General features: G+C 41.7%; 2 protein-coding genes across 12 annotated transcripts in view; one reads left to right on the top strand and one right to left on the bottom strand.

Annotated features, from left to right (window-relative positions):
- Positions 1 to 190: 190 nt before the first annotated feature.
- On the bottom strand, positions 191 to 18,237 carry LOC117675582 (uncharacterized). 11 transcript variants are annotated; one of them, XM_034434373.2, is made up of 2 exons: positions 17,955 to 18,237; positions 191 to 3,247 (listed from the first exon to the last, which is right to left on the bottom strand). In XM_034434373.2, the coding sequence occupies exon 2, from the start codon at positions 3,234 to 3,236 to the stop codon at positions 2,160 to 2,162; it is 1,077 nt and encodes a 358-aa protein (XP_034290264.2). In that variant the 5' UTR covers positions 3,237 to 3,247; positions 17,955 to 18,237; the 3' UTR covers positions 191 to 2,159. The 11 variants fall into 11 exon arrangements, with proteins under 11 accessions (XP_034290264.2, XP_034290270.2, XP_034290269.2 ...); XM_034434379.2 differs by having other exon boundaries at positions 17,960 to 18,118; XM_034434378.3 differs by lacking the exon at positions 17,955 to 18,237 and adding an exon at positions 17,210 to 17,850.
- The window catches only part of LOC117675585 (surfeit locus protein 4-like), a 21,908-nt gene continuing 13,462 nt past the window's right edge, over positions 18,219 to 26,664 (top strand). The window contains exon 1 of the mRNA XM_034434389.3: positions 18,219 to 18,351. Coding sequence (XP_034290280.1) covers positions 18,301 to 18,351 — 51 coding nt within the window. The 5' untranslated portion in view covers positions 18,219 to 18,300. The remainder of the gene's footprint in view (positions 18,352 to 26,664) is intronic.

The following is a 26,664-nucleotide window of genomic DNA, read 5'->3' as shown; positions in this document are numbered from 1 at the left end:
TCTAGTACTACAGTCAGAAGCTATTAGGGTTTCATTCATCTTTTCACCATTCAAGATTATTCTGTAGGAGAAAAATGATGGAGGAAGTGATGGGAAAGTTAGAAAAATGTTAGCACTGTGCTGACAACTGAAAATATTTACTAAAGCACAGTATGGTACTCATATCTCAAAAAGGAATACATGTTGAGGATACAGTAATTCAAGCGTTTATTAAATCACTGAAACAACAAACTTCAAAAACAGATGACTAATCAGATAACAGTTCTTCAACGAATACTTGCAATGTCAAATTTTTACACTGAAACAGATAAAATATGAATAAAGAACATGTTGGAGCATGTGCAGAGTACTTTTAGCACAGTCTCAAACCTCAGAGTCAGTTTCCAGGCACATCTAAAGTACTGGGAAAAGTAATGAGAAATCCAGAGACTTTGTTCTAAACCAATTTGCTAATTTTTCTGGGTTCACCCATCTTTACAGCTGATGTAGAGGTAGTTCTTGATTTACAGCCATTCTTAGACTAGAATTTCCATTGCTAAGCAAGGTGGTTGTTAAGTCAGTTATGCACAATTTTACAATTTTTTTGTCATGATTAATAAGTGAATTGAATTACTGAAGTTGTTAAGTGAATCACACATTTGTTATCCAAATCTGGCATCTCCCATTGATTTTTCTTATCAGATGCCGGTTGCTAAGGGTGCCTGAATTTTGATGACATGATTGGGAGATGCTGCAACTGTTGTAAGTGCGAGGACCAGTGGTACTGTTGTAACTTCAAACAGTCGCTAAACAAATGGTTATAAATTGAGGACTACCTGAATGTTCATCATGATCTACTTCAAGTGTCTACCTAGACAAACCAAATGGGGAGAAAGAAGCTACATAAGGCAGCCTGAAATCTACTTGGGCTCAGAAACAATTTTCTAATGATTATTTCCCAGAAGTCCAGATCACAATAGCCACTAATGTAACTCTTAAAGGAATATAGTACATACCTAGCGTCATGGAAAATTGTACTTAAGGTTACCAGGTCTAGCACCTCACCACTACCTTTCAGATGCTTCTGGATCGAGAGGATTAGCCAGCTATAAGATGTTGCCCAGGGACACACATTCTTTGGGGAGGCTCCTTCGCAACTGTGATGACATGCAGACAGCAACACATTTGTATATCTGTCCTTAGTATCCTGATCAATGCACAATTGAGGACCTCATGGCAGCATGACAAAACGAATGTTACTAGTTTCTGGGCAAGAACTATTTAAATTGTACATACTTTGATCTTGTATTTTATATTTTATATTTTATGTTGTATAGTATGCCTTATTTTAATGGTGACACTTCTGACACTAATAAACAAACCAGATGTAGGATACAAAATTCAAGGCCATCAGTAAATGGTTCTCTGCTGCCACCCACTGGTCATTCAGAGTTTTGCAGTCCATTTAACATAGCCCTGATCAAACTATTACTCGTCTTATGGACCATGCACAACATATACAGATCAATGAGGAAGAGCTTTTGCCCTCAGATCCACATTTCTAGCATCCAAAATGCATCTGGGTAGCTGCTGAAGCCTTGGCCTGATCCAGGCAATGCCTGCTTTTTAAGGACAGATTTACCTAACTGAAGCTCATCTGGATTAGTGTCATCTTTCTTAGGTATAACAAACAGGACAGTTCCCAAAGGCCAACAAACTGCAGAGCTGCACCAGTCTTTCTCTCCAGGATGCCAGCAGTAGCTGTGCCCCATTCACCCCACCAAAACTGAACCAAGCATTCCCATTCTAGATAGCCTCCCTTAACTACATGTACCAGAAATCAATGTAGAATGTGGAAAGAGCAAGAAAGAGCACACAGTTAAAAGGTGGAGGGGCTTTCCTTAATACAAATCTTTACAACAAAAGTAAACTCCCAGGGCTAAATGTATGCAAATGTAAATATATGAAGCACTGGAAGATGGGGTAAGGAGGAAAAATCTGGTAAGGATACAAGATTTGGGCTGCACAATTGTTGACTACTTCATATGGCAGGAAAGGAATGGATAAAAAGTTAGCTCTTTCCTACCATCTAGTGGTAATTCAATTTTTGCAGCCAATATTTGGTAGCCCTAAGAAAGAAGGAAAGAAAAGTGACCCTCTTCCATCTTTGTCCCCCCACTTCAATTCATCTTGATGAGGATTTGTTCAGAGAACAGTTTTTTCAGCTGGGCTACTTCAGCTGAAAGTGAGGCCAGCTGACATTGTAGGGAACGGTTCTCTGCCTGGTACTCAGGTTCTTGAGGGCCCCCGGAGACTTCTGTTTCACAATTACTCTCAACTGCCAGGGTACCTACAGAACACCCTGAGCTTGGCTGCTCTTTTCGTGTCACCAGCCCCCTCCATGTTCCTCCTGGTGGAGAAGGTGGGCAATGTCCAGATTGTTCTCCAGCTATCTCCTCTGACCCTACTGCCATTTTGAAGCGCAACTTGTGGGGAAGACCTTTGATGCTCTCCCCAGAGTCGTAACGGCCAACACGGCCTAGATCAGCTCCATCAGCTGAAGCATCGGGTACTAGGCAATGCCTCTCATACATAATTCCTTCCTCTGACCTGTCACGTTCCTCGAAAAAGACAGGACTTCCCAGGTTGGAGCTTCCTGGGGTGGAAAAGCCAGAGTCCTCAGAGCTGGTAGCTGGCTCTGGGTGGAAGGTGCAAGGGTAGCGGGGTAGTTCAGGAGCCACTGGGAAGTGCTGGGGTAGAGTGGCTGACCGATGGAGTTCACTGGCCAGTGTAAGTGCTGGTTGAGGAGCTTCTACTGGATCCCGGATCAAGCCAAAGCGAAACTTGAGGGCTAGGAGTTCTGCCTTCAGGCGGGCATTTTCCTCCAGCAGGGCCAAAACTCGTCCCTCCAGGGCTAAATCACTGACCCGCCGTTTCTCTCGAGAGCGTTTGGCTGCTTCATTGTTCTTCTTCCTCTTGTCCCAGTAGCCATCATCCTTCTTCGCATCTGGAGTGAATTCACGCTTGCGCCGGGCCATGGCTGACGGCACCCCTTGCTCTTTCTGCTGTGCCCCCAGGCTGCCAGCTGCCCTGAGCAGAGACTGGCTTAACAAGCTATTGACAGAGAGGAATGAAACAGTCTCCTCTGCAAAACAAGACACAGCAGTCTGGAGCTCACACACTGGCATAGAATTTGGAGGTGCTGATAGTGGTTCTGATGGAGGCTGGGTTGGAGGTTCCTCCAAAGGCAGATCCATCTCCCCAAAGTCTGCAAGATGGAAAGAAGGAAAGCAAATCAGAGCATGTTACAGCTGGATTTCCTCAGTGTACCCACTTGGGGAGGGCTAGCAAGGTCAAAGAGAAGGACATGCATATACTCAGCCTGCTGTTTAGTGGCCAAGTGGTTAGAGATCTTTATAGTTCTGAATCTTGGGTATATGGATGCTCCCACAGCTTCAAGGCCTCAGTGGTAAGACCACTTAATAGAGGAGATTTAGAAAACCCTAACTATTTGTGGTTCTCTGGTGGCTGCTTTGATAAGGTTTGATATCACTACTCACTACAGAAAGATGCAGTCCCATAACATACATTCCTATTAGCCACATTAAATTAACTGCACACAGAATCACAGCAAAATATGAGGTTTCTAGAAGATTGCTATGTCTCCATATATCTAGAAGGCAGAGAGACAATCTTTAAAATGTTAACGTTTATTAGTCATTCCTAAGATGCTTTTAACTGCATATTCATTTATCCTCAAAATAGTCATCTAATGAGATAACATACTATTTATGACTCATCTACAGATGGGCACTACCACTGTGCTGTCTCATGGGAAGGTTCGGGAGGGAGGCTCCTGGGAGGGATGAGAATGTCAATATATGCCCAGGGTATATATTCCCACCCAAGGCATGAAGGTTACCCCAGCTATACAGGTAAAGCAGACACCTAAACTGAGTACCAGTGATACAGGAAAAAGCTGGAGGCGAATGATCACTTCAGTGACCACAGAGAAAGCATCAGTTCATGCTGTGTGGGAGAAGGCAATGGTCAACCACTTGCACTTTTACCAAGAAAACCATACAGACAGAAAATATTAAACATTTGATGGCACAGTGCTGAATAATGGACCCTTCAAGTCAGATGGCACTTAACAGCTGAGGATTTTTGGAGTACTAATGATACAGTATTTATGAAATTGACTAGATTAAAATCTTTGGGATATCTAATTGCTGATCTTGCCTTCTTTTCTTTGGAAAAGAAAATCCAAAGCTGCAAAAAACAGGATTACAGTAGGAACATGGAATGCAAGAAGCATTAACAGATGAAAACCGAAATATGAAATAAAATTACATATATTAACATGTTGGGCATCAGAGAATTGAAATGGGCCAGGATTAGACACTTTAATCAGAAGATCACACTGCTTATTACTTAGAATGTGAAAAACAATGAAGGACTGGAGTTGCTTTTCTAGTTAGGAAGGGCACAGCAAGAACAGTACTTGGCTACAATATACTGGTAGTCAGTGATTGAATAATATTTATTAAATTTTTGTGAACAACCTTTTAATGTGACGATCATCCACATTTGTGCTCTTGATACAAATTTGTGATCACTGATACAAAAGAAGAGGAGGTTGATCAAGTTAAATTTGAAATTGACAAGGCTGCTGGCAAGTTGTGCTGCTTGTGATTGGGAATTGGGGACTGGAATGGCAAGCTTGGAAATATTAAGGAAAATGTAGTTGGACTGTATGTCTTAAGAAACCAAAATGAAGCAGTGGAACAACCTATCCATTTCTGCTACTCCAATTAGTTCTTCATAGCCAACACTGACTTCAAGCTGGATTGAAAGAAGATGGGTATAATTTTAAAATTGGAGCAAATCAGCCAAGAAATATATAACAAGTTGCTTTTGGTAGAGCAGCCATGAAGGCCTTGGAAAAAATATTCAGTTGCTATGATGTGTCTATACTGTATCTACAAAGATCAAAATAGTGCAAGTAATGGTATTCCTTGTGACCCTCTATGAAAGCAAAAGTTGGACTTTGTAGAAGTAGGATAACGCTCTAAAACCATTTCTCAGAGTAATTGACTATTGTGTTTCCCTGAAAATAAGACCCTGACTTATATTTTTTTGAACCCTGAAATAAGCGCTTGGCCTTATTGCCATGCGCTCAAAAGCCTGATTGGGCTTATTTTTGGGGAAACAGGGTAGCAATGCATACACTTGCCTTAAATACTTACATTTTATTTTGTTATAAATTCAAATAATTTTATCTTCTACAATATACATCAGTGATGGCTAACCTTTTTGTTGTCACATGCCGAAAGCGCCCACACCCATAATGCAATGCGTGGGCCCCCATGCGTTCCCCGCCCCCTGCGCATGCATGCGTAACCTCTGCACTCCCCCCTGTGCATGTGCACGTGACCCCCACGTGACCCCCACGCCCTGTTTTGGGCCTAGCAGGAGCAAAAATGGGCTGCAGGGGGGCGCTGGACCTCCTGGCACCCTGTTTTGGGCCTAGTTATAACCCATAATGCAATGCATGCGACCCCCCCGTACACACCCCGCCCACCCACGCATGTGCACGCGACCCCCCTTGCACTCCCTCCACCCCCCCCACATGCGCGTGTCTCCCGCATTTGTCCTACGCATGCACGGCAGAAACCCAAAAATCAGCTGGTGTAGGCAGGAGGTGCGCACATATGCACAGTGGAGCCGAGCTGGGGCGACGGCTCGTGTGCCCACAGAGAGGGCTCTGCGTGCCACCTGTGGCACACATGCCATAGGTTCACCATCACGGATATACACTATGCAAAATACATTTGATTGGCTGAAGGCTACCTACTGACAATGTGATTTTTTTTTAAGCTATCCATGGTGGGGATTTTTTTTTTTAAAAAAAGAAAGGATTCTTCAATAAGAAACAAAAACAAAATTCATACAATAGCTGTAATACAATTATTGTGCAACATCACATTAAAGCTATGATCAGATAAATAAAATTTAATTCATGAATAAAGGATGGGTTCTTCAGCACTGCACACCACAGTGGCACTTGAGATACAGTATATATAAACCACACTAGAAAAATAAGTGACAAAAACAGGGAACAATGTCACTATGGATTCTACTGTTTACAATCAGCCCAGGTTCCAACAGCAAGTAGAAATGTTTATCTTCAGCCCTTCTCCTGGCTTTTAGAAAAGAGTAAAACAGTTTTTTTCCTTATTCTGCATTCCAGGCTCTGTTGTAACTAGGACATGCTACCACCTCTCCCAGCCACAGCTCCCCTATTACCCAGTTCATCTGGAACATCCTGGCCAAGGACAGGTCTAGACATGCTATCCTATCAAAGGAACCTGGGCAAAAACTCAATTCAGTTAACAAAATCACCAGAAAAGCCACAACTTTGCCCTCCCACCGCCATCCCTAATGTTATTTACTTCTCTCATGGGCTGTTTCACTTGGCAGAGTTGAAATACTTAACCACAAGGCCTTGAACTGGCAGATCTAGAGAGCGTACATTTATAGCTATGATGGGCTGCAAGATGCTCCACATATAGCTATCCATGCAAGTGATTTATAGCTTCATTCAATGATTGCTATGGTGATTACATGCTAATGTAGACAAATCTGCAATGGCTAGATGATGCTATAAATTGTTAACCAAAGGAGGGGGGGGTTTCATCACGGCTGAATTACAGTAATATTTACCAGTTCTTTTACTGAAAAAGTACTAACACAAACAGAAAAACCACTGCTACCACTGGCTACCTCTAGTCTGCTTCAGGAAGGTTTGCAACTTATGGATTCCCCAGCATTGTTCTCATGCTGAGGGGGGTCAGTTTAGGGACCAGGTGAATACTGGGAGAGAGCCATATGTGCAAGAATTGGACTGTCCTATTGCTCAGAGCAGAATGGCCTTAGAAAACAGCACCTGGTTCTCAAAGCAGAAGGGCCTGCATTAACTTAAAGAAGACAGTACAGTAACCTGATCCCATTTCCTCAAGGCAAATTTATTGTGTTCCCAAGCAAATACTTGAAGTAGTTTTCACCCACAGCCAAAATACATCTGGTCAGCTTAGAAAGGGAAATGCTACTTTAAAACAAGAGCAGCCAAAAACAAATTTGACCTGCCGTAAGTATGGGTTTGGAATGAGATGAAGGTGACATCATGAGGAAATAGTAATTGGTGGGGCACATTTGGGTCATGGTTGGGTGCAAGAGGGAAAAGGCCTAATGAGTACATGATAGGAGGAGAACTTCATAGTCCTCTTGTGAACATTGATTCTTCATGAACTGTTCGTTGACTTACACTTACCTCACCCCAGTGGAATCTGGGTCATAGGCAGCAATTTCTGCAGGGTATGGCTGAGACCAGTAACCTGACTAGATGGAAATCTGTTAAGAGAGGCATTTTTGAGCCTTAGGGAGGAAAAAAGGGGGGGAGCCTTCATTATCAGGCTACCTGAGTTGCGACTCTTGAAGCAACGTTTTAAGATAGCTATGTCTTATTCTGAAAACATATATTGTAGAGCCAACAATATGTTCAGCTCTAAAAGGATGACCTATCTATCATTTAGGAAAACGAGGAATATGAAATACTTCTACTGGATTACCCAAAGATCTTTTCTAACATCTGCTCTAACAACATCTATAACCATAGCAGCAGCATGGATTCTGTACATGCTCTGTACTTAAAGAGTCAAGTTCTGCACTAGGTCCAATGTTTCAGAATAATTTCAGAGAAATACAGCATACTTCTGTCTCCTCCAAGGTAGATCTTCCATTGAGAACAAATGGAGTGGCTACAGAGTGTTGGCTTCCAATAGAGGTTTGAGTAGGTAGAACTGCATCTAGTTAAGTGAACTCCACAAAAAATATATGTTTTCGATCAATCCGGGGGATTTTATATGCACAACACTACCGCATTAAACCATACACTGTTTCTGTAGTATTTCTTAACATTTACACTCTTATCACCACTTGTGGATATTGTACAAGAACAACTGTATTAGTTTATGATGACAAGAAAAAATATCAGAAGCCTGGTAGTACCTTTTTCAGATACTTAGAGTGGCTAGAGCGCTAGACTAATGTAAGATTTTAAAGTTAATTTAGGAACTTCTCATTCAATTCATCAAAAAATTTCAGGCAATCTCAGGTTTCAACAAACACAATGGGCTGTTAACATATTACAATTATTAACTGATAAATTATTTGTAATCTATGTGACATGTAATTTGCAGATTTTTGTGCATTTGCCTTCCCTCCCCCTTCCTGGCTTTATATCATCACTTGGGCAGTTTGTTGTTACAATATTCCACACACATGTGCATATCAAAGTACTATATAAGCATACTATATAAGCATATCAACATTCATATTATTAAAATAATTTGACATTGTTTAAATCATATACTTCATCCCTTAATTTTTTTAAAAAAGAAGTAAATAACCAGGTAAGTTCAAACTTGTTCACATCCAGTTTATCTTCCAATTCTGCAAAATCCTCTTATTCCAAGTGACAGATGGGAGAAAACTTTGCTTAGCCATTCAAAAGTCCAAGGGAAGCATGTTCTGCACATGCTCAGAGGCACCTCCCGTCCCTAATAAGATAGGGGATTCCAAGCCTTGAATGGAAAGAGATCCAGAAATGCATGTCCAGGTCGGGAGCTGGGGGGTGGGGAAGATGGTGCTTCTCTTTCTTTGTTCCCTCGGCAGATCGCTGAGGAGAAACCCGAAGGAGCGGGCAGGCCTTATGGTGAAAAGGGGGTGGGGGGGGGAGTGTTTTCCCTTGCGTTCTCCCTAGAGCTAGTAACGGGTTAGTGGGCGCTTCCGTACAAGGCAGGGAGGCGGCGAAGGGACACCGGGAGGAAAAGAGGGCGGCGGGTGGACAGAATGAAATGGGGCAAAGAGGAAGGCGATCACAAACATACGAACAAAGGAGCAGAGCAACGCCGCTCGCCCTTGGGAAAGTCTTCTCTGTAATTAAGCGCAGGGAGGGATTTGTTGACCCAGTTCTCAACAGGAGCGACCTATATCCTGCACGATCTCCTTACACGAACGTGTCATTGTTCGTAACTACGGGTCCTTCGAGTAACCGAGAGACGGAGTAGAACCCTCCCCTCCCAAGGCTGAGAGTCTCTGGAGCAGGAAGAGCTGGGCTCGAACAGGAGAGCCACAGACAAGTCTAACGCATCACTTTGCGGTGCCCTAATGGACGCGATATTTGAAACTAATACCACCCTCCCCCCCAATACAAACTTGTAAGCAAAATAAAAACCACGAGACTTTTGGCTCAATCAACCTGCTTTTGGCCCCCGAGAGAAGCCCACCCAAAGGCTGCTGCGGCCAGGCCCGCGTCTCCCTTCCGCCCCGGCGGCGTCACCTCGCTTGGCTGGAGGACGTCCGCTCCGCAGTCTGGACAAGAGGGGCCGCAGCGACAATTCGCATCTGCCATAGGCGCCTCCCCAGCGCATGAGAGACGCCCTCGCCGAACTGAGTTCAGCCGAGGACGCCGCCTTACCCGAGTTAACTCCGGCACCCGGCCAGAGGGAAGAAAGAGCGAGTAGGAGCAGAGCCGCCGATCCAGGCCAGCGGCTCAGGTAATATTTCACCCAGGGCTGCCTTACCGCCTCTGGCTGCCCCGAAGGGACCTTTCGCTCCGTCCCGTCGGCCGACTTCAACCGCTTCGGTTTTTGCTAGAGCCCCAGGAGGACAACAGGCGCGCGCAGTCCACAAACACAGCAAAGCAGCAAGCAGGTGCCTCCTCCAGCATCTGAGGAGTATCTTTCAAAGCATCCAGTTCGGGTTTTCCCCCTCCCCTCCCCGTTCACAGGGGTCAAAGGATCTTTATTTAGAATGCTATTTGGTTTTTAAAACACCACCATAACGGAGCAGAAACCCTCGGGAATCTATAGGAACTATCTGGTGATCCATGAACTACTGTATTGCAAACCCCTACACCTTCTACCCCTCCTTGTTTCACAAGTCTGCATCTGCATTTATATTGGAATTTTTGCTCCTCTAATGTCCAAAGTTTTATATGGCCTTAGACACTATATTGCTGCAAAGAGGGATAACGTATTTTAAAAATCAGTAAAAGTTTGTCAAACATAAAAGGAGGATGCAATCTGGAATGGCTGATTATGTGTCATTGAGTCATTTTCAGGTCTATGGCAATTCTCAGTCAGAGGTCACGGTTGTCCCAAAGGTGTTTTTTTCAAGAGACAACGGGACTTCCTGGTTTTTCTTTGAAGACGTTTCACTTCTCATCCCAGAAGCTTTTTCAGCTCTGACTGGATAGTGGGGAATGGGAGGATTTATATTTCTTACAGACAGCTGATCATGTGCATCCTTTTAGAGTCATTGACACACTTGGAGGTTTATGTGTCCTCAGGGTCACCTGAATAGTGCAAATGTAGTCAACAAAGTATGTGTGGACATACCACAGATTGAAGATATGTCTTCCTCTATGTATGTTTCAGTCCTGTAATGGAAACCCTCTTACAACCACAATTTTAATGACGTGATCAAGTTTGGCACCCTTGCTCTAAGTGATGTATCACTTAGCATCACTAAGCAACTTGCATTCATCTTTTGGAATAGGAATCAAGTGAGCCCAAATGAAACAGAGTAATGAAATACTGGCAGGTATCCAAAGACTATAATTCTTGAGATACTTTCTGTGATTTTATTTTGAATTGAATTAGCCCTTGAGAGACTCGCATGTAAAAATTAAAAATGCATTCCTGTGTGTATTTTAGTAATTCTAAGTAGAATTGCACACTGTTTCAGTTGCCTTCCCTAATGGTGAGCAAAGAATGCATAATACTTGGGGTGTCAATTTAATTGAATATTGAGATTAATTTGGAATCACTGAAAATGCATTTAAGCATTTTAAAAAATCCAACATTATGGCTACTATTACTATTATTATATTTTCTGAAAAATTAAGTGCATCAAGGCTTGATCCTGTAGGAATGTATGGATGTAATCAACCAGTTTTCCACTGATTCTCTTCTGTGTATTTACTTTCCTACCGTCAGTCCTTTTGTATTCTTCCATCCCCTCTTCCACTCTGTGGTTTCTGGCAGCTTCCTACTAGGTAATAATTTACTCACACCTTCTAGGAAACTAGCACTGATGGAAGCAAAGTGAAATGAAAGAGGCAAACAAAATGGAACAAGTATGGGATGTATGTGTATTAAAATGACAGTTATTTATGGTAGCTGGTCCATAATGCATTGCAGAAATCTTACATGACTGAATCTTTTTCTTTAATCTCTTTGTTGAACTACGCTGTAAATTTCAGTTACACCTTTGTTCATTTGTTGCCCAGCAGGTTCTTTGCTTCACCTTATTTGGTTTTATTTACTAAATTCTTTTCCTTTAAAATATGAGAAGCCAGCCCACTGCAAAGCAAAACACCAGTGTAGATTATTTTCGATAATGCTACTGGGCTTTACATGGATCCCACACACGTTAGCAATTAAACTTTATAAATGCCTGCAGTTCGGAAATACATGTTTGGTCTGGAAACATGTCCACCTGAGAGGGGTACCCTGTAATAATGGATAGCATCATCAGGTGGTTAGAGGGTGTGCTGTGGTATAGTGTAGTGGGGAATCCAGTTCTCTACTTATGCTTTTTATGAAATCAATATCTTAAAATATTTTACATAGCAGCCTTATAGTGAATGTGCAACTCCATCTATGGCAGCCATTTTCAGAGAGCACCATAATAGGCTCTCTGATTGTAAATCTCTCCCAGATTGTAAAGTTGGTCAGTGACTCAGAAAACGTTCTTATCCTTGTTTTAGTTTACATATCCTGTCTGCTTGGGGAATGGTGGTAATCCATTTGTTGGGGGTGGGGGTTGGAGGAGCTTCTATTGTGAATTCATTCAACTCAGATGGGATATAGCATGGTACCGTCACACTAACTTGCACATAACACAGGGTGTCAAACTCAAGGCCCATGGGCCAGATCTGGCCTGCAGGGTGTTTAAATCTGGCCCACAGGGCCACCCTGGAAAGAGTGAAGGACTGGCCCACGGTGCCTCTGCCAGCAAAAACAGAGCTCGGGAGGGCCGCAGCTTCATTTTCAACTGCAACTCTCTCCTGCAGCCCTCTGCCAGTGAAAATGTTTTCATTTCCACTGGCAGAGTGCTCGGGCCACCACAGTGACATTGAGCTGGCCACGCCCCCCTGCCTCCTCCCCACAAGGCCAAACACAACCCTGATGTGGCCCTCAATGAAATGAGTTTGACATCCCTGACATAACACATTCAGTCCAGGCAATGCCATCATCTGTTTGCAACTCTCACTTTGTTTTTGTTGCTTTTTCAGTGCACTACATCTGTTAAGCGCTGGTGGTAAGATTGGGTTTTTTGTTTATTCCTGTTTTGGATTGTTCTGAGCCACCTAGCATCATTGTTTGAGATAGACAACCATATAAAATAAATAAGTAAATGAAATGGAGTAGTTTTACAATATCTTTTTATTTGTAGTGCTGGAAATTGTTCGAAAGCAGTATCTGAATGTGAAATACACTGGAACCTTGAAAATATGTTTTCTGTCATGCAGTATTACAGCATGAGTCCAACCTGAGTCCATATAACCCAAAAGAGAACACAAAAAATGGAATTACAGATATGAGGTATACAGTAAATGCCTTATATCCTCAGTATCTACTTGCACGCCCAAGATTATATTTGTTTTGGCAGTGCGGTTCCAGTGAAACCAAGATTTTGATTCTAGCTTAATCCTCTCCTAGTTACATAAGCACTGATCCAGGATGTTATAAACTTTTTTGCCAGGTGGAAGGTACTTCAAACAGATGGGCAAACTGCCATAGCATTGTGCAGGTGCACTCGATGTAATCCACCTCTTTCCCAACCTCTTTATTGCAAACACACTCCATAGATTACACAAGCACTCATTACTGTTATGTAAGGGACTGGCATCAAACCAGCATATCTTGTACTATATCTCAGATCATTTGATAACAGCTGGGAAACATCAATAAACAAAACACAGATGGTGATGTAGGGAGAAAACAGAAAGAACTTATTACCCAGGAAGAACATATGCAAAGGTGCCATGCTATCAGGCTGGATATATAGGTATGCTTAATAATCCTTGGTTCCTTTCGCTCTTATCTGACTTGTGAATGGGTAACTGAAATTCACTCTAAAAAGTTGTGGTGAATTTCCAGATGTGACAACTCTATCCAAAGAAAGAATTATGAATATGAAGCAAAGAACAATGTAATTCTGAAGAGGTCCTTTATATTAATTAGGGAGAATCCTGCTTTTGAATTAAAACATGGAGCCAAACACAAAGCTGTGAATTTTGAGACAAGGGTAGCCTGAAAGATAAGGAAAGGCAACCTAGTCATTATGAGCAGATCCATCTGATTTCCTTTTTCTTTTTTGTGGTTGCTCCACACTCCATTGAAATGCACAAAAAGCACCCTCCAAAACAGTGAGATAGCTAGAATGTTTTTTTCTGCTCAAAATGTCTTATGCCACCCTAGGAAAGAGAAAAAGTAGAAAAGATGAAGGATGATAGGTTGTTTAAATATAAGAAAGAAAAGACAAGCAAGGAGGATGAACATGTGTGTATAATGGGCTGGGAGGTCACAGCAGTGCATTCATTTTATAACATGCATCAGCATAGAACTTAATGTTCTCATGTGGTTATTTATAGTGTTTGCTACTTCTTACTGCCTGTCCTCACTCTCTGCACTAGGATTAGGTGCTCAAAGCCAAGCCAACTGGGGAGGGAGGGATTACTGGATTATCCGGCAGGCCTGGAAAGTGGATAGAATGTAGTGCTGTGCAAAATATTGAAGATACACGAATCTCACTGATTATAGACCAATGCTCTTCGTGTAACAGGAAAGCAAGCCAAACTAGATCTTTAGTGAGAGGGGCATGGCCTAGTAGTGATTCTAATGGTTAGGTTTCTTTTGTATAACTGTAGCTTTCCCCTTTGCTTATGCAAAGGGGCTTCATTTTAAGAAATGCAAAGCAGGAAAATATGCACATTATTTGTTTGTCCTTCCAAAGTTCTCCCAATCTTAGATAAAATGAAATTCGAATATCACAGAAATCAAATCCCAAACCCAATACTTATTACAGAAGAAATAACATAGATGTACTGTATTTAAAGGACCATACTGTAGATTGAAAGACCCACTGAGAGAATTTGTTTTAGAATCAAAGCTACAAAGTGTGGCTAGATGGCCTATATCAGAGATTTCTTCAATATCTTATTTAGTAGTATTACGTTTGACAATTACATTTATTTGCTGCTCATCTCTCAGTGGAGCTACTCTGGGCAGCTTACACAAGCAGAATGTAAAATTATAAAAAATGTAAATAAAAGTACTGTAAAACCCTGAAATAATATAAGTATAGCAATATGAATTAAAAGATGGGCAGGGAGGCAACAGGATAAGCAAGTGGGGAGGTGAGGTCTGCTATTAATCTAATAGCCACCTCCAGTATGGTGCTCCCCTATTGGGTCCCTAGGCTAATGGGCAGAGCCAGCTCTTATGGAGGGACAGGAAGATGGAAACAAACCTCACCCTGGGGGGCAGGATGTTCCAGAAGACTGGTGCTAAGGCAGAGATTTCTCCTTGATCCCGCCGGCCAGAGTTCCTTGACAGATGGGATACACAGCAGGCCTCTTCTGCTAGCACTAGCAGGATGGGCCTCTCTTAGTAGGATGAGATGGTTCATCAAGAAATCTGGACTCATGCTATGGTGGGCTTTAAAGGTCATAACCAACACCTTGACCCTTAAACTGACCTGGAAGCAAACCAGCAGCCAGTGCAGCTTCTAGCGTACTGGTGGAACATGGGCCATTTTAGGGGCCCCAAAGACTGCTCATGCTGCCACACCTGCATTAGCTCCAGCTTCTGAATGCATTTCAAGGGTAGCCCTATGTAAAGCACATTGCAGTAGTCCAGACGAAAGATGACTGAGTGCAGGGAGTCCTGATCCAGGAAAGGTCACAGCTGGTGCACAAACCGATGTTGGGCAAAAGACTCTCCTAGCCATGCTCACCACATGCTCTTTGAGCAGGAGTATGCAACCCTTTTCCTGACCATTATTTCAACAGGCAATTTGCTAGTTAAGAGGTTTGTCCTTCTGTATTTTAGTGTGTACATGCTAATTTATGATAGTGGCAACTATCAAGAGTATTTGTCAAAACATATTGTGAAATAATATAAAACTAATTGGTTTAATTGGTTATTTTCATTACATACATCTTTTATAATGCTAAATTGGAAATAAATTTACCATATTAGTGTTTGCAATGTTTTATCAAGGACCACATAATACCATTATGTCATATTGGAAACTGATTAGGAGTCTGTTGCTAAATGTGAATTGCAATAGTCTAAGTGTGGTCCATAATATATAGAGAACCAAAGCTCTATGGTTGAAATTTGTTCATATGCTAAAGACATGTTAGAGAAAAAAATAAATTAAAAAAAACTTAGTATAACAGATATCAATTAATACATTTGATTAGGAGATTGAAATACATGTGTTTGGTATTTCTGGCTTTCTCTAAAGCCAGAGAAAGAAACAGTAGCGTGGCTATATCCTGCTTTCGGTACTTTTTATAAATTAAAGCCTATATACAACATCTCTCTTTATGTTGCGGGTATATATATAAATTTGTTTATTTCAACCATGCTTTGACATTTCCATTGTGTGTAGCAAAATGTTTTGCTACCTAACTAGAAATATCAAATGTCACCCACTTGTGAAAGACACAATGCATTACAAATTTACAGTATTGCAGTATACTTTTCATCTATCTGGAAATAAAATATGATATGAATAAGGAAAAGAACAGTTTGAGTTTTTCAAATACTCCCCAATTTGACAGTCTAATAATTTTGACCGATGTTGTTCAGATATTTATACAGAGCATTTAGTTGGCTACCCAAATCAAATAGCGTGACTCCAGATGGCATACAAATATCTTCTACAATGAACACAAAACACAGTGGAAAGCAACATACCAAATTAGAAACTAATTAAAATAATAAATAATGACTAGAACTAAACTATACTGTAACTCCTTCAATTGGAAGTCTATTCATTGTGACCAAAAGGCCTGGACAAAGAGCCAGGCCATAGCTGCTTTTCTAAAGGCAAGAAGGTTCAGGCCCAACCATTTATTGGGGGAAGATTGTTCCAAAAGGCAGGTCCCAGCATTGAGAAAACATTGCCAAGGTCCCATATGGTGAACTGGAGTGCACCCTCCCATTTGGGAAGCCTTTGGGACAGACAGGTACCCTTGGATCAGGCAGTCTATAAATAATCTGGTCCTATATTATCTACGGCTTTGCAGATGATAATCAGGACCTTAAATTGTGCCCAGAATCTAAAACACAGAGACTACACTCCATCAGACCATCACACTTTCACTCACCTATTTTACATTCTTCCTTTATTCTTAGTTTCACAGACTCAAAGATCCATCTTCCTTCCTTTCCTCTTCGTCCTTTCCTATTTATTCATCTGGCATTCCAAATCATAATCTTCCACATGCCTTACTATAGTCATCAATTGATGGCCTCATAGATATTGATTTGCATCATCTAATATGATCGATCAACATTTTCACATAGCATTTTTTAGAAAGACAGAGAAAATAGACTTGTTTCCATACCCTATGCTATGGAGAACTGATCAGTTTGGGCATTCTGATGGCACTATATTACAGATGCAATCAATTGTACTATAGGAAGTTAGCACCCACCTCTCTCCTAGAAGAATGAAATATTTTAGGAAATATTAAAAAGGCAGAATATATTTCCGCTAAAGGAGAAACATGTTTCTAAAAACATAAACTCGGACCCTCAGCTCCCTGCCCCCCCAGCAGATAATTTGGTGCCAGCCTATCTACAAGACAAAAGGCTGGGCCAGTTTATCTACAAAACAAAAGACCTTCACCCTCAGGACATAATAGAATTATCCCTCTACCCATCTCACCACATAGCACCTGGGAAAATTGCATCACCCAGCAAGTTTCAACCAAGCCTGGGACTCAAGACAGCCTACAAAGTTACCCCTGCATGGTCCCATGGGAGTCTGACAACCAATCAGAATACATGCCCTTGCCACAGGAACAGGAAGCAAGTTCAAAGCCCAAGAGAGGGTATAAACAGCAGTGAAATCCACTTACCTTTGCTACTGGTTCAGGAATGGGAGTGTGCACGCGTGTACACTATGCTCGTGTCTCTTCTGCACATGCGCAGAGGGTCAAAAACGGGACGTAATGATGTCTAGCGGGTGGGCAGACCCTCCCATCACTGGCGCTACTGGTTTGCACGAGCCAGATAGTTCTGGCTGGATTTCACCGCTGGGTATAAATCTCCCTCTCTCTTTCTCACCCATGTGCTCAATTGCCCAGGACCTCAAACCATGTGGTCCCGTCCACCATTAAACTATCTTTCCAAACAGCCTCCATGTTTCCAGTGTCTTTCTCCCCACTTGGAACTGAATCCAGATGGACATTTCTTCCAGCAGTACCTTAAGCATCCTCACGCTCTTCTGTGCAATTCAGAATCTGAAACTACTTTGTAGACACAGACTGCTTACTCCCACCAAGTAGGAGGCATGCGCAGATTGTTGAGACACCCTTAGAATATGCTTTTAATATACCATATGAATAAGGCGATTGACGTATTGCCTAGAAAGTTTATTCCACCCTAAGGTTACAGCATCAAAAGTATACGTCACTAAAAGTACTAAACGTTTGCCATTTCCTTCACGATTTATGGGAGCTGTACACGTGGCGCTCTTGAGAAATATTCTCCTTTCTGAGAACAGGCCGGAGCACCCATTTGGCAATGTTGCCATGGCAACGTGCACAGATTGGCGCGAGGGTACGATTTCTCTCCGTATCCGATGAACGTTGCTCTACTTACCATACCTGTGAGGAAAAGTACTTTGCACTGATTTGAGAACGGATAGGGTTGAAGATAGGAATCCCGCTCAATTCTAGCTCGGACAGATCGAGCGTGTCGGAAGTCTATGCGAGGCACTCTTACTCTGTCCTTTTCCTATATCTATCTTTTACGGCCACAACCAACCCAGTCTTGTCTCGGAGCTAACGGAGGCTCAATCCACGTGGTCCGGAGGGGCGGGCCACAAGCAGGTCCTGGATGTGATTGGTTGCGCGCTGTCCCCTCCCACTTTCTCTCAGAGCCCTTCAGCGAAGAGACCAAAAGCGATTTGAGCCCGCGTGGGTACCTGGGTCGCGCCTTTCCCACAATGGCGCCTAACGGCGATTTAATGGGGGCCGCCGAAGATGTTGCTGATCAGGTGAGAACCTCCCCCTCCCGAGTTTGAATGGTCTGGCCTGGCGTACTCCTTTCCGCGAATGAGCCAGTGAAGGGAGCCGTACCATCTTCCCTCTCGGGAGTAGGAGGGAGTGGCGCATCACGCCCATTCCGCTGACCCTCCCTCTCCATCGCTTCTTGCCCGCCTCGAAAAGTGACGGGCCGCGGTGTACCCATGCTTGCCGGCAGCGGGGATGGAAGCGGTGGCGACGCTTTCTGTGCGTAGGCTAACATAACTAGCCTGCTTCTCCCCTGAGACGAGGTGCGATCTTGGCCATTGAGGCGCGAATCCCTCATGGACAGTTCCATCTTTTTAAGCAGAGGTCTTCAAACTTGGCCGCTTTTAAGACTTGTGGACTTCAACTCCCAGAATTCTCCAACCAGCTGTGCTGGCTGGAGAATTCTGGGAGTTGAAGTCCACAAGTCTTAAAAGCGGCCAAGTTTGAAGACCTCTGCTTTTAAGTCTTCTGCCCCTTTTTTCGGGAGGAGGAAGGGTGAACTTTCCCCGCACAGCGCTTATCCGCCTCCCCCCTGGAGCCCACAGCTCGTTAATTTCTCAGTGAGGCAGACGTAGGCGTGGAGCTTCTGGGTCACTTATCAGAAAGGCTGAGAAGCAAGTTCACCCGGTCACAGGATCAAGTCCCACTAAATGCTCTGCCGCGCGCGAGCTCCACCGAGTTTCCTTCCAGGTGTAATTTTTAAGGAGCTGGTTCTCGCCTTTAAAGCCCTGCAGAGCACGCCTCGGTTATTTACTCCCTTTGAGGGCATATATGCTCGTCCCACCAGATCAGATAGGACAGGTGCGTTTACTTTTATTTGTATCCCAACTTTATTAATTTTTCATGTAACTCAAAAGTGATAAACACACATTCCTCCTCCACAACAACATCCTTGTAAAGTGGCTTGGGCTGAGATGACTGGCCCGAAGTCACCCAGCTCACTTTCATGGCTAAGGCAGGACTGGAACTCGCTGTCTCCAGGTCCCTTTCCCTGAAATCTTGCCATATGGTGGGACCTCAGAAGCATGCCTTTTCTGTAGTCCTTACCTTACAGATCACCCTCCCTTCATGATTCAGCAGGCCCCACCATTTTAGCCTTCCTGGTGCCCATCGAGACCTGGCTTTTTACCCGGGCCCTGGGATAGAATGAGGGTATCTACCGCTGATTGTGGGGCACCTCAAGGGGTTGACTGAGGCATTTGTTTTTTTGTTTTTTTGATTTTATGGTTTATGATTTTGTGGTTATTGGGTTTTATTGTTGTGAGCGACTAAAGTGACTAGCCATACAAATCTTTCAAAGAAGAATAAAATTATTCCAAAATGAGATTTCGAAGTGTGTTAGGCACATTATCTTGGTTCCCCAACGACTGCAGTGTAAGGCAAAACATTGATAGAGTCTGGTGCAAAGGGGATTTGAAAAAAAATGCTGCCTTCCTAAAGGCTTGCGCATTCCCTAAATGCGCAATAGAGGTGAGACTTTCTGGCTTGCACCTCATTCAGCTCTGCTAGCCAGCTGTTATGGTGACTCCTTGTCAGATCTTGTGGTCTAGCCTATGCATTTGCCCTCTTTTGAGAAAGATGCTGAGATTTTGCAAGGCATGCACTCAATGCCTTATTTAGGCATTTTGTTTCAAATGGTTATGAAATTCAGTGCTGAAACTAACTGATGCTGTCAAAGAGTTTCAGTCTGGTGCTCAGAAAACTGGTTTTGTGACACTTAAGAACTACAGACCATCTTAAGTTAAAGCAATATATCTTTATATTGTTCATTCTGACTTTTATCTTTTTTCATGGCCTTCATGATATGTTTGAGAGCCATTTGGGTGTAATGGCTATGACATCAGGCTAGGGAGACTGTGAATTCTAGTCTTGCCTTGGGCACAAAACCAGCTGGGTGACCTTGGACCAGTCACACACTTTCAGCCCTGGGAAAAAGGCAATGGCAAACCAAAAGCTTGCCAATTACAAGGACTAGTCTAAGCAATCACCAGGAATAACACTGACTTGAAAGTCAACATGTGCATAGATATATATGTTATGAGTGTATCAAAAGAGCTGCCGTCACCAGATTGAGTTCAAGCTGCATCAGGATCATTTATCCATGTCTTCTGCATTTAGGCAAGACTAAACTCATCTGTGCAGAAGTAATTCCATATACCACAATTGCAGGTTATTTCATAAATCTAATTTACACTGTATGCTCAGTGTAAGCATCCACTGTGCTTTTCCATGGGCATGGGAAGGTAAATTGCACATGTAAGCATAGACTGGGATGCTTATTTACATCAATGATTATGAATATGGAGCCATGTAAGGTGGTTTCAGTTCTTCCAGAGGAATCTGCAACTAGAGAATGTGATACTAATGTTTATATAAATCTGTCTGCTTTAAATTAGATATGTCAATCTACTCTCAGTAGATTTTTTTAAAGATATCATTAAAAATATCTTTATAGATATAATGGAAGAGTTGTTCTCTTAATCTTTTTAAAGATATCATTAAAATATCTTTATAGATATAATGGAAGAGTTGTTCTCTTAATCTTTGGGGTGAACTTAGCTTGGAAGACAGATTTATTTACTCAGCAGCATGAACAAAGCATGCTATGTCCTGCCTTGGAGTCTTCTGGCAATCAGCACATTTTGAATATGAACAATTACAAGTTTCGTATGTTATTTTAAAGCATATAATATAGGCATTTCTAAAAGAAAGCATACACAAGATTTATACAAGACTAGTATATAAGTACAGTACAGGTATTCCTCGACGTATAGCCAGTTGCTTAGTGACCATCCAAAGTTACAACAGACCAAAAAAGTACTTATAATCCAGATTTGAAGATCCCCCTCCCATGGTCACTGATTGCCCTTTGGGTGCTTGGCAACTGGCCTGCGTCTACTGTATGGCTATTAGCTGCATCCCATGGTCACACAACCAAAATTTATGTTGTTGGGGGTTTTTTTTTGCTAGAAACTGGTGTTTACTTCTGATTTCCCATTGCAGACAATGGGTTCGCTTAATGACCACCTAAAAAAAATTATGAAATCGGGTTGGACACATGACCTGCTTAATGTTCGGCCTGACTTATTACCGTAATTCCTGGCTCAATTATGGTTGTAAATTGAAGACCACCTTTGATCTAAGTGCCCATGATCCATACTGATACTCCATTCTGTGTCTCAATTGACTGATGCATAGATTTATATTTTTTCTAAATAATGGATGCTAATGGGTCCTAGCTCTATTATTATTACATATATTTTGGTCAATTCAAGATGGGGAACATACCTGCCTTCTATTTTCCCCATAACAATCCTATGGCCTAAAGTACTCAGCAGGCTAAGGCCTAGAACTCACCATCTCCTGGTTTCTAGGCCAGCACCTTAAGCATCACAATAAACTGGCTCTAGATATGATAATTTCATATCTGAGAAGCCTAGTAATGTTGATTTACATATTTAATTTTATCTAACTGGAATGTTAGTTTAAATGTCATGTAAAAAAAAAAAGCCCAAAACAGATACATATCAGTTTTCTCTAATGATGACTTACATTTCCTTCCATATTTAATGTAACTTCTGAAGTTACTTTAAGAGGACAAGTTATGGCTACTATTAATCGTCACCTTTGAATTATGACTTTCAATTAATTGATCAATTATATTTGTATTAGTTCTTTGTATTAATATTTGCCTAAATAATACTGAAGTCCATTTTGTTTAAAACATTCCTTTATGAGAGAAAAGCAGATTTAAGATAGTAATAAAGGCTATACAACAAAAAGGAATGCTAAATTGCATTTATCACCCAAATTGGGTTAAAAATAATTTCAAATACAAGTCATTTAATCAAAATATGTTTCAAATCAGTTCAACTACCGTATTTTCCGGCGTATAAGACGACTTTTTAACACAAGAAAATCTTCTCAAAAGTCGGGGGTCGTCTTATACGCCGGGTGTCGTTCTCCTGTAACCAGGCAGACCAGCCCGAAAGACTCTGACGAGCCTTAAATGGCTCTGCCGATCCAAGCTCTGCCGATCCCAGCTTTGCCTGCTAATCAGGCAACTCAGCTGGGATGCCAGAGCCATGTAAAACGAAAAAAACTTTTTTCCTTTTACGTGGCTCTGACAATCCCAGCTGAGTTGCCTGCTAATCAACGCAGCTGGGATCGCCAAAGCCCTGTAAAAGGAAAAAAGTTTTCCCCCTCCAGCTTGCTTACCTTAGCTGCTAATCGCAACACTTGCCTTGCTTTACTTGCCTGAATCCATTCCATCAGCAAGCCACTCCCTGCCTGCAATCAAGTAGGCAGGGAGTTGTGGACTTCAATTCCCAGAATTCCTCAGCCAGCAAAAAGCTGGCTTCTGGGAGTTGAAGTCTACAAGTCTTAAAGTTGCCAAGGTTGGAGACCCCTGTTCTATTGGGTAAGTTTTTTTCCCCTTTGGGAGCTTTAAAAAAAATAATTAATTGGGGTTTTTTTAGTTGTTCTTTTTTAGACCTAGCCATTTAAAGTTTAGGAAGTTTTAAATTTAGTTTTAAATTTAGTTTTCATATACAAATAAAATAAAATAATATTTGTGCAGCTTTCTGAGATTTAGTGTGTTTCTGTAGTGTTTCACACTAACTACACAAACTACACAAACACACAAAATCTCACAAAGCTGTATGTGGAATTTTGTGTGTGTAAAGTGTGAAAGTTGGTTTTTTGGGCTTTTGTGGCTGTGTGAGGTTCCTGCTTGTTGCAGGGGCCATTCTGGGTCTAGCACAGCTGCTTTTACATTGTGGATGAGCCTGTTGTGTTGTGTTGTGTGTGTGTAAAGTGTGAAAGTTGTTTTTTTGGGCTTTTTGTGGCTGTGTGAGGTTCCTGCTTGTTGCAGGGGCCATTCTGGGTCTAGCACAGCTGCTTTTACATTGTGGGTGAGCCAGTTGATATTTTTTAATTTTTATTTGGTGTGCGTTGGAAGAGGGGTAGTCTTATATGGTGAGTATAGCCCAAACCCTATATTTTAACAGGAAAAGTCGGGGGTCGTCTTATACACCCAGTCGTCTTATACGCCGGAAAATACGGTAAATGTTGTTGTCTTACTATATATTGCTATCAAGCGCAGACATTCAAGCAATCTGAATAAAAATGTATGCTGAGAGAGGATAAGTAGGATCAGAATCCTAACAAGCTACTTATTCTTAGAGAAAGCTTGTATTGTTAGTCCTCCATTTACAACCACAACAGAGCCCAAAATTTTCATTGTTAACCATTGCGCTCATTTCACATGCTAGCAAAGTTATGCTCAAAATCCTACAAGCTAGGCTCCAGCAGTATGTGGACCGAGAACTACCAGAAGTACAGGCAGGATTTCGAAGAGGCGGAGGAACTAGAGATCAAATTGCCAACATATGGATCATGGAGAAAGCTAGGAAGTTCAAAAAACAACAACCCCATCTACTTTTGCTTCATTGACTATGCTAAAGCCTTTGATTGTGCGGATCACAACAAATTGTGGCAAGTTCTTAAAGAGATGGGAGTGCCAGACCATCTTATTTGTCTCTTGAGAAACCTATATGCAGGTTGAGAAACAACAGTAAGAACTGGACATGGAACCACTGATTGGTTCAAACTTAAGAAAGGAGTTCGGCAAGGCTGTTTAATGTCGCCCTGCCTATTTAACTTATATGCAGAGCACATCGTGAGAAAGGCGGGGCTAGATGAGTCACAAATTGGAATTAAGATTGCCGGGAGAAATATCAACAACCTCAGATATGCAGATGATACCACTCTAAAGGCAGAAAGCGAAGAGGAACTAAAGAGCCTCTTGATGCGGGTGAAGAAGGAGAGTGCAAAAGTTGGCTTGAAACTCAACATTAAGAAAACTAAGATCATGGCATCCAGGCCTCTCAATTCCTGGCAAATAGATGGGGAAGAAATGGAGATAGTGACAGATTTTATTTTCCTGGGCTCCAAGATCATCGCAGATGGGGACAGCAGCCAAGAAATTAAAAGACGCTTGCTCCTGGGGAGGAAAGCTATGGCAAATCTAGACAGCGTACTAAAAAGCAGAGACATCACCCTGCCAACAAAAGTGCGTATAGTCAAGGCTATGGTTTTCCCAGTTGCAATGTATTGCTGTAAAAGTTGGACCATAAGGAAGGCTGAGCACCAAAGAATTGAGGCCTTTGAACTACGGTGCTGGAAAAGACTCCTGCGACTCCCTTGGACTGCAAGGCGATCAAACTGGTCTGTCCTAGAGGAGATCAACCCTGCCTGCTCTTTAGAAGGCCAGATCCTGAAGATGAAACTGAAATACTTTGGCCTCCTAATGAAAAGGAAGGACTCACTGGAGAAGAGCCTAATGCTGGGAACGATTGAGGGCAAAAGAAGAATGGGACGACAGAGAATGAGGTGGCTGGATGGAGTCTCTGAAGCAGTCGGCATGAGCTTAAATGGACTCCGGGAGATGGTAGAGGACAGGAAGGCCTGGAGGAATGTTGTCCATGGGGTCGCGATGGGTTGGACACGACTTCACAACTAACAACAGCAACAAACCAAAATAGTTGTGCCTCATTTTATGATCTTTTTTACCACAGTTGTTAAATGGATCATTGCAGTTGTTATGTGAATCATGTGGTTGTTAAGTGAATCTGGCTTCCCCCACTTGTCAGAAGTCAGTTGGGAAGGTTACAACTGGTGATCACATGACCCCAGGATAGTGCAACTGTTATAAATACATGCCAGTTATGAAGCATCTGAATTTTGATCATATCACCATGAGGATATTGCGATGATCGTAAGTGTGAAAATTGGACATAAGTCATTTTTTTCAGTGCCATTGTAACTTTGAATGGTTACTAAACAAATGATTGTAAATTAAGGACTACCTTTACAGAATGAGGTAACAACATTTATTATTTTAGGAGTTTCATGGCTGTAAATCTAGTATAATCTGCCTATTGTAGATATTAGATTATAATTTCCCATTTGAAGAAGTCAAGAAACTGCTCTTGCTTTTGAATAGTCATGGTTTGTTCAAAAATTAAGGACTATATACAGTATGGCTGTGGAGCTGCAGATTCCCCATCTCTGCCTTAAAATGGCAAGTGCAGAAAGTTGTATCTGTATGTCCACTCAGTGTTGGCCAGAGAATAAAAAGGTGAAAGGGCAATAATCCTTTTTCTATTAACATGGATCGAAGGGCACGTTGATTTTACAGTGTAAGATAGGCTTTGTTTTCTGAGTTTAATCTTTGACCACCCCAAAACAACAATGGGTATAGAAATTCAGATTGTCTGTCTGTCTGTCTGTCTGTCTGTCTGTCTGTCTCTCTCTCTCTCTCTCTCTCTCTCTCTCTCTATCTATCTATCTATCTATCTATCTATCTCTTATCATGTGTATGCTGCAATCCTCATAAGGCTCTGAGTCCATTTCTCACTCCCATGTAAAATTTCACAAATCATAATTTTGAAGATAATTCTTTTAAAGAATTTATTGCTTTCAAATATACAAGCAGTCAAAGTAGGTGTGTATGGAGACGTCCATATAAATCTGGCATTGAATAACAACATAAAGATAGATGAACATGTTAAGAAGAGCAATTCTCAGTGGTCCAGAAATATAAACTGTCTTCTACTTTTTCATCTTCTTTTAAAGCAATTATGGATGATCCAACTTTGAAACCTTGGATTTTTTTAAAATAAATCAGTGGTATCAGTTCAGAAATTGTATGATTTCAAATGGAAACTCACATGCATTCTTGTATCTATTATGTGAATTCAGCGTTCATTATACTGATAAATGTTGAAGTTTCCTTTGCTTAATATAAAGCTTAATTTATAGTCAACTGAAAACCTTGGAAACTCGGTAAAAAGGCAAATCAATGTATAAGTATGTTACCAGCAATATAGTTAATACTACTGACCAAGAACTGAGCAAAAATAGTTGCTCTGGATTCTGGATAGGAGCCCACACGTTACATAATTGGTTTTAGATAAATCACAGATAAATGAATATATTCAGTCCTTTGATCAGACCCTGCAGATCATTGTTTAAAGTAAATAATTAGTTTCTAGGGAAACAGATTTTTAAATAAAGCAATATCAAGTAGAGCAACCTCTTTGAAATCTAATTATTTTCTTGTTCAATGTTGTCAATGTTGTATATTCAGATATTTGTAAATGCTGATTCTTTTGTCCACACAGTCTGATTTTGCTGGATAACAAATGTCAAAATAAGATTGCCGGGAGTAGTAGAGCTAGATTAAAACAAAATTGTCTGATTTGAAGGCACAGCTAAATATATTATTTTTTGAG

This window comes from Pantherophis guttatus, chromosome 2, assembly GCF_059756535.1.
Source record: "Pantherophis guttatus breed Tessera chromosome 2, ASM5975653v1, whole genome shotgun sequence".
Taxonomy (NCBI): Eukaryota; Metazoa; Chordata; class Lepidosauria; order Squamata; family Colubridae; genus Pantherophis; species Pantherophis guttatus.
The sequence above is the reverse complement of the archived record's forward strand: the minus strand, read 5'-3'. Positions and strand labels throughout refer to the sequence as shown.

What these genes read in the sequence shown, in the direction of transcription:
- LOC117675582 (XM_034434368.2), bottom strand. Translation starts at nt 9,473, where the DNA reads ATGCGCTGGGGAGGCGCCTATGGCAGATGCGAATTGTCGCTGCGGCCC. An exon ending in CTCTCGGGGGCCAAAAGCAG is followed by an intron (nt 3,248 to 9,301) that starts GTTGATTGAGCC and finishes TCCATCTTGCAG; the next exon opens with ACTTTGGGGAGATGGATCTG.